General features: G+C 48.1%; 1 protein-coding gene across 1 annotated transcript; it reads left to right on the top strand.

Moving 5' to 3' along the window:
• Positions 1-2680: 2680 nt before the first annotated feature.
• Positions 2681-4680, top strand: LOC136508674 (patatin-like protein 1). The gene is made up of 3 exons (XM_066503418.1): positions 2681-3437; positions 3501-3662; positions 3745-4680. The coding sequence occupies exons 1-3, from the start codon at positions 2790-2792 to the stop codon at positions 4324-4326; spliced, it is 1392 nt and encodes a 463-aa protein (XP_066359515.1). The 5' UTR covers positions 2681-2789; the 3' UTR covers positions 4327-4680.
• Positions 4681-8432: the final 3752 nt, after the last annotated feature.

The following is an 8432-nucleotide window of genomic DNA, read 5'->3' as shown; positions in this document are numbered from 1 at the left end:
CATGCCTCCTTCCTACAAAACAATGTGTAGTTGTAACAAAATCAACTCGGTGCTATAAAATGCATGTCGTAACGAAACTTATATGGTCCACAAGCTCGGGTTATGCATGTCGAGGGTGAACTTTTGGTAAAATTGATACAATGCCTTAAACTCAATCCACAATACATCTTTTCTCGCGTGAAAATGTCTACCCTTATATCTTGCCCGAACATGACACCGCTTTGTTGTCTGTACCAATCATGCAGCTGCCGCATTCTCGGTTGTAATTTTGGGTCTTGTCTAGGAGCCACCAAATCACACCCCTCCTTAAACTGCCATACAAGTGGTGCCTCCTCTCTATCCTACCTAAGCTCAAATTTTGCAAGTTCTTCCTCTGTCATTTTGTTTTCCTGCAAAAACAAGGGCCGTGCACTCATTTCATTTTCAAAGAATCAGCAGAGAAGACCGGCTTTGGGGGCATCTTCGATTCATCCTTCTTAGATGATTGAGTTGTACTCCTAGTAGATGGACCGATCTTGTGAGTCTTGGTTGGTGGTGGTGATGAAGTACTTGGTTCCCTGTTTCGTTGTGGTGATGGTGGTGTCATTGCTCTCCCCTATTGTCATCCTCATCGTCGTCACATTCTTAATCTGAGCCAAAGGATATGTAGCACTTGCACCAGGCAACAAAGGACCCTAAGTTCTGCCCAAGTGTCTTCCTATCCTCATCTTCGGGGAGATATAACTCAACTGCACAGTACCTGCCCTTAGCTAGTTCATCAATGCTCACCTTAGCGTACCCTACAGGCAATGGACGATTGTGCATCATGTCCCCTTTGCTAGAATTATGAGCCTGACCTATCACCACCTTGGTCTTAAAGAACTTGTCCCGCATGTTTAGCTTGCATGGTGTTGGCCTTGTGATCTTATCACCGGGGAACATGATAGATTGATGCATCTTCAAGAGGAAGCGGTGGGCTTCCACTGCTACTCTGTACCTGATCTAGGATGATGAGCCCATGGGAAACATCCTCATCTGTTGTCAACTCCTTGAGCACCGAGGTCTACTACAACTTTGTCAACCACTTCAGCTCAAGGGGCCCACTAACAACTAAGGTCCGGACATCTACATCCACTACCACGACTACATAGACTACACCAAGCACAGTTGAGGATTCGGTCACAAGCATTGGCCAAGAGGGGCTAAGGGAGCACTAGACGACCAACTACTTTGGAGGGTGAAGTCTTTTGCCCGACGCACATGAGGGAAGATTTGGAGGCTTCACAGCAACCTTTGGCTAAGACTACATCAACTGCGACAACTACACCCATTTCTGAAGAGAGGATGTGTCATCAAGGAGAGACTAATCTTGTGGTTGAACATGCCAACTCGTGCTGACATGAGGCACCATAAGGAGAGAGGAGAGGAAAGCTCAACTAGTTGCACGTTTGCTGATTTGGTGTCCTAGCGGATGGTCCGGTAGGAAGGGTCAGATGGTCCGTTAGAATATCGTTGACTCTGTCATGTTAAGCGGTCAACTAGGGTTTGACATTTTCTTTGGAACAGCCGGGGAGGCAACTCCTGATAGTTCGAGGGAACACAGAAATATCTAATTTCTTTTATTATGGTGAGGAATTGGGAACTGAATTTGGTCATTGCTTGTAGGGAGTAGGTTAGCACCTATTGAGTTTGGAGGTTTTCTTCTAGTTGATTTCTTGAGATCTTAGTCCGGATAAGGCTGTTGGATTGACATCAGTTGAAAGGAGACCTTCATAGGGTCCACAAGCTTGCTTCAGGGAAATTCATCATTGAGATTAGTGTTATGTTGAGAGATGCTCACTTCGTTAAAAAGCGTGACCATTGTAGGAAGAGAGCGGAGACAGAGATACCTCAGAGTATAAACAAGTCGAATCTCATACAAGTTTCGGGTAATTAGCGGGGTCCACATTGAGTATCGAGGAGGTGATGGTCAGAATATAGGGCTTCCAAGGGGTTTTTTTTGTTGCAAAGTTTAAATTTGGAACTATCGTCGTCGGATCATGACAAGAGTCGTCTCCATGTCTGTGCGCAGCCATATATATGGGGTTGCCTGCCGGGCTGCCGGGGTGCATGGCGCTGCCGCAACGAAGGGAGAGAGAGAGGGACCATGTTCATGTTGCTTGTTTGAGCTTGGGAGAGAGAGAGAAGGAACTTGGTTGCTGTTTGAGGGAGGGAGAGAGGGAGGATAGGGCCATGGATTCATGCCCTCTCGTGGCATCCATTATGTGGGTGCCACATGGATGCCCGAGCCCTGTCTGTCGTCCATCCTAAGTAAACATAACTACAAATAGGCCCCACGCAGGGAGGGAGGGCGGGAGAGAGAGAGAGAGGCATACGCCGATAGTGCCCAGGCTGCCAAGTTTCACTGGCAGGTTTTGATATGAACCGACAATAAAAATCATCTCGATTGTCACCGTTGGTTTTATTACAAAACGGCAGTGATATATTATCATAGCCATCTATATCTAATAGAACCAGCAATAAAAAGGAGGGTCGGTAAAAAAAGGTAATTGTATTAGGTGAAACCTGGCAACCTGGGCACTAAGATTTGTATTATTATTGACTCAAGTTGCGCCTTGGTCGTTCTCTGTCTACCTGCTACCAAAGGAACCGTGAAATAATCAAAATAAAGTCTATATTGCACAAGTGAAAAGTGAAAACAGATCCGGTTCCATCCCCGGCCTCTAGCTTCATAACAACTGGATCGTAGTATCCCCGTCTCCATTGCCATCGCCATCAGAGCTCCCTTCGACCGATCGATCTCTCCTGCCATGTTTTGGCGTCTCAAGTGTTGCCATCAACTCTACCGTGCGAGATCTGAGCTTCCAACTGTGCTTGCTGGCTCTTCGTGGCAGGGGCAGCTGAGGAAACGGGATGAATTCGAGGCGAGGACGAGGAGCTACTCATCCCGGCGTCGCGTGTACCACCCATGCAGCAGCGGAGCGGCGGGGGCGTGCCGTACCGTCGGTGACCGGGTGACGGTGCTGACCATCGACGGCGGCGGCATCCGTGGCCTCATCCCGGGCACTGTGCTCGCCTACCTGGAGGCCGAGCTGCAGAAGATCGACGGGCCGGAGGCGAGGCTGGCGGACTACTTCGACTACATCGCTGGGACGAGCACCGGCGGGCTCATCACGGCGATGCTGGCCGCGCCGGGACCAGGAGACGACAGCGGCCGCCCGCTCTTCGCCGCCGGGGACATCAAGCCGTTCTACCTGGAGCACGGTCCGCGCATCTTCCCTCAGAAGTGGAGCAGCCTCGCTTCCTCGTGGTGGGGCCCCAAGTACGACGGGGCGCACCTCCGCGACGTGGTCCGAGAAGTGCTCGGCGAGACGAGGGTGGGCGACACGCTCACCAACGTCGTCATCCCCACCTTCGACGTCAAGCTGCTGCAGCCCGTCATCTTCTCCACCTACGACGTACGTACACAGTCTCCACTCAAGTTCATGCCATGGTGTCTTTATGCGTTTTTCTGCACGCAGGCCAGGACCACGCCTCTGAAGAACGCGCTGCTCTCCGACGTCTGCATCGGCACGTCGGCGGCTCCGACCTACTTCCCGGCGCACTACTTCCAGACCCAAGACGGCGACGGAGGCAAGCGAGAGTACAACCTCATCGACGGCGGCGTCGCCGCCAACAATCCAGTAAGTAATAATGTACACACAGCAGCATGTATTTCATTCATGGTTGCGTTCCAGGCCATCGTCAAAGGTCGTACGCTTGCAGACCATGGTTGCCATGACGATGATCACGGAGGAGGAGATCATCGCCAAGGAAAAGGCGGCGCATTTCCTGCTCAAGACGCCGGAGGAAGACTGCGGCCGGTTTCTGGTGCTGTCCATCGGCACCGGCCTGACGTCCGACGCGGGGCTGTACACCGCGGAGGCGTGCTCCAGGTGGGGCAACCTCGGGTGGCTGCGCAGAAAGGACAAGACGCCCATCATCGACATATTCATGGCCGCCAGCTCCGACCTCGTCGACATCCACGTCGCCGTCAAGTTCCAGCTGCTCCGCAGCGAGAGGAACTACCTTCGCGTCCAGGACAACAGCGCGCTCGGCGGCGCAGTGGCTGCCGTGGACGCGGCGACGCCGGTGAACATGCGGAACCTCGTCGCCGTCGGCGAGCGCGTACTTGAGCAGCCGGTGTCGAGGGTCAACGTGGAGACCGGGACGTACGAGGAGGTAAAGGGAGAGGGGTCCAATGCTCAGGCGCTCGCCGTCCTGGCCAGGCAGCTCTCGGAGGAGAAGACGGCGAGGGACAACCGACGGAATACTGGGCTAGCCGGTGGCAGCATCGGGCGGCGATGAGGAACGCCGGTGGCTCACAAAGTCCCATGGCAAGAAATTCGAGGGGCGCCACTTAAGACACGAGATCAATTAAATCCAGGATCATGTCACAATAAATTTGGTCTGTACATGTTGATCAAATAGAAGATTTTAATATTTGGTTGAAGATAGGAGTAGCTTGTTAATGTGCCGGCCTAGTAGTCGTATTTCGAAATGGCACCATGATTCTATATGTTGATGAAGGAGGCAAGATTAGGGGCCAATTCTTTTTATAAGGTTGGGAAGACATTAGACTTTGAAAGTAGATTATGCCTTCCTAGCATTTTTATGACATATATCAGCAAATCAATGTTATCATTTTTTTCAACACAGGATGTCTACAATGACTTTAATAAGTATTTTTTCTATTCCATAAAGGATGTTGTTCTAGCATACAAATTGTCTCATAAAGAGTATCGTTTTAGCCTATCAAAATGTGAGTCATAGAGTCTATTGTCCAACCCTCTCCACCTCACGCCCCACCCCTCCACTGTGTGTTGCATCTTTTTTTTAATCCTTCCCTCCTACTTCCCGTCAGTCAATCCTATCCCATTGCCATTGGTCATTGCCCTCCTCCCCCTACTTGCTAGCAATCATTCCCCCCTCTTTCCCGCTAGCACTGCCCCTCTTCTCCTCTGCCGAGATCCGACGACGACCTCCCTCCTCTTCTCCAACACCGGCAAACCCGTCCGCTGGTGCCCCTCCTCCTCTTCTCCATCAGCGTGGATGGGTGCAGCCCCAGACACGAGATGCCACCGTGCTGGGAGAGAGGCTTGTGCGCTGGCGAGAAGGAGCGGTCGCCCGGGTATCCGTGCATGGCGATCGACAGGGCAGGCACGTCCCATGTGCCCTCGCAATCCTAGAGGGGCCAGCGCAGAAGCAAAACAGTTGATGTTGGTCTACTAGTGCTAGCATTTATAGAAGCATTTAGGGGCATCGAGGCTATTTTCCTTGAGTATTAGTATCTTTGCGGTATCTTAGAACGACTATTGTTATGTGATAGAGGAAGTACCCCTTCCGTCCTAAATAAATGCACATCTCGCTTCTTGAAGTCAATTTTTTTAAAAAATTTTACCAAATTTATATAATAGCGTACTAATATTTATGATATATAATAAGTACTATTACATTAAGCATGGAGTATACTTTCGTAACAAACTTGTTAGGAGATACAAATATTGATACCGTTTTCTATAGTTTTGATCAAACTTAAAAATATTTAATTACTCGAGAAATAAGATGTGTATTTATTTTGAGATAGATGGAATATTTGTAATTTTGGAACCAAAGTTTTGTATGACTAGGGGCCTATTCGGCAAGACTGAAAAATAAACTAAAATACTATTCTAACTGATTGTTGTGAGAGAAAAATACTATCCTATCTAGAAACACGGTTCACGCAAGTGGGCTGGGCAGCAACCAGCCAGCCGAACCTCTAGATTCTATCAAAGCTAGTACTGTCTCGGCCTACGACGGTCATCTTATCCATGTTCATCGTAGGTGGTGGATAGAGCGAGGAGGATCACAGCCGCCCCCGGTTGGTGCGAAGTGAACCTCAGAGCGGACAGCGGAGTTTTAATTAAAGGCGTGCAGTGCAGGCGCAAGGACATGCCAGTGCTGCCTCTGCCTGCCGAGTGCCGTGTGTGGTGGGACCAGGTTGACGGGAGCGAGACGCGAGGTCAACTGAGGTCGTCGCCACAAGCTAGTAGCTCCAGATCAGAAAGTGCAAACAAATTTTGAACAACGATGATTATATTTATTCTTGAAAAGATTATGGAATTGATCGATACTTTGTAAAGGGAAGGAAGAAAAATAGGGCGCAATATATGTGTTGGGATCCAGACCAAGGACCCGTTTGGTAGAGTTTTAGCTTTAGTCAATACAACTCTAGCTATGGTTTCTTTAATAAAACATCACCTTTTTTTTCTTTGATTTCTTTATAGTTAGAATTTTTTTTAATAAAATAACTTTCATGGTTGTTGAAAATAGTGAAATGTCTTGTAATACCTTTCTATTTTTTCTCTCTGTTTTTTCTTTTCTTCCTTTATTATTCCTCCATTATTTCTCTTCTCAATCTACACTATCTGCACTGGCCCGGAGAAGTCTCCCCGCGCCGGTCTCAGCCCCTCCACGCGCTAGCCTCCTCGCCATGGCATTGACCCTCCTCGTGTCCACGCGGCAAATCGGGCAACATGCCCAAGGGAGGAGAGAGAGAGAGAGAGAGAAAGAGAGAGCCAAACGAAGCTCCTTCTTTCATCTCCTCCCCTTGCATGCAGCTCCAGTCACCGTGATTCACAAGCTTCTATGGTGGATTTGTTTCAGCTTTAAGGGCCTGTTTGTGATAGCTCCATGAGCTCCAGATTTACCAAAAACAGCTACACTTCACGAAAAGTTACACAAATGGTTTAGTGCCACCAAATCCGAATTCACCAAAACATTAGATCTGAGGGACAGATTCACCATTGTGGTGGAGCTTCTCATGGGGTGCTCCACCAAACTTAAGTTGGTGGAGTTGGAGAAAATTATCCTCCATTGTCACTGGTTACACACCTCCCTCCCATACCGTTCGTTTCTATTCCATTTCTTCCCCGCTCGTCCCAACAGCTACGAGAAAAATCCAAGCGTCTTCCTAGGGCGCCAAAGGAAGGAGTTCGACAGGCCGCGGCCCTTCTGGTCGGCTCGAGCGGCCCTCGTAGGCAGCGATTTCACCATTGGTGGGTACCGGCTAGGTCGAGTCCTACTTTGCCATCGACATGTTCATCGCCACCGTGGTCCTCTTCGTGTGGGAGATGATCAACAATGCCTAAGCAACGCCTTCGGGCCTGCGGTTGCGTTAGGGTTGACCTGCCTAGAGCAATCTTCATACAAATAAAGTATATCTCGCAGACATTGTGCACTCCTTTCATTATTATTCAAGAGTAGCAAACGAATCGTCAGCAAACAATAAATGATTAATGCTCATAGCATTTTGGCATATTTTCACTCCCTCTAAATCTCCCCGCACCTCTGCTGCATTCAGTAACCAAGATAATCCTTCTGCACATAACTAAAGTAAGTACGGCGAAATTGGATCTCCTTGTCTCAAACATCTAGATGGGGCAATTTTCTCAGTGAACTCTCCGTTAACTTTTATCCAGTAGGTTACAGACTTGATACGTTTCATAATAGTATTCACCTGGCTAGCCTCAAACCCCATCTTTAGCATCATTCTCTCTAAGAAAATCCATTCAACACGGTCATATGCTTTACTCATGTCAAATTTCATAGCAACACTGCTATTCCTTCCTCTCCTATTTGTTTTCATGTGGTGCGCCATCTCATAAGCTAGCAAAATATTATCAAAGATGAGCCTCCCCAAAATAAAAGCACTCTGCTTTAGGGAAATCACCTCTAGTAAAACTTTTTTCGGTCCATTGGCTAAGACCTTCAAGGCAATTTTATAGACAACATTTGAGGATCCTTGATTCTCTATGGCTCAATCACCTTTGGTATTAAGACCACTACTGTTTCATTCGCATCTCACCTCCATTGAGAAAGGTACTAATCTCCTTTGTAATCTGTTCACCAACAATATGCCGGTACTTTTCGTAAAATAGTGCCAGCATGTGCCATCTGGTCCAGGAGCTTTGAGTTCACCAACAATAGATAGGATTTCTCTCTCACTCTCTATCTCCATACCACCACTCTCTCCCATTATCTCTCTACCTCTAGATCTAGGTCCATATATAAAGAGTTATATAGTGGTAGAGACACATTTTGATTTCTATCCCTATGTTTTTCTCGCCTCTCTCTCCCCTCCTCTAAACCACTATAAATGGCTAGAATGTCATTTCTAGATCTAGGAAGAGAACCTAAATATAATGATCAAGCTTTGTACCTACATGGAACCTTTTTAAAAAAAAAACAGGGCCTGTTTGGCTGGTATTAAAGCCGGCTGGTTTCGGCTGATTCAATAGTGTTCTGTGAGAGAGAATAAGCTGAAATAGGCTGACTCGGCTGAAAAGTAGTTCAAGCGAACAGGCCCGGGAGTGGGATGCACTTAACTTAGGAAGTCAACTCCTAAACAGATTTTGAGTTCACAACCTCCC

Source organism: Miscanthus floridulus, chromosome 15, assembly GCF_019320115.1.
Source record: "Miscanthus floridulus cultivar M001 chromosome 15, ASM1932011v1, whole genome shotgun sequence".
Classification (NCBI taxonomy): domain Eukaryota; kingdom Viridiplantae; phylum Streptophyta; class Magnoliopsida; order Poales; family Poaceae; genus Miscanthus; species Miscanthus floridulus.
Note: the sequence above shows the minus strand (reverse complement) of the source record. Positions and strands in the feature narration are given on the sequence as shown.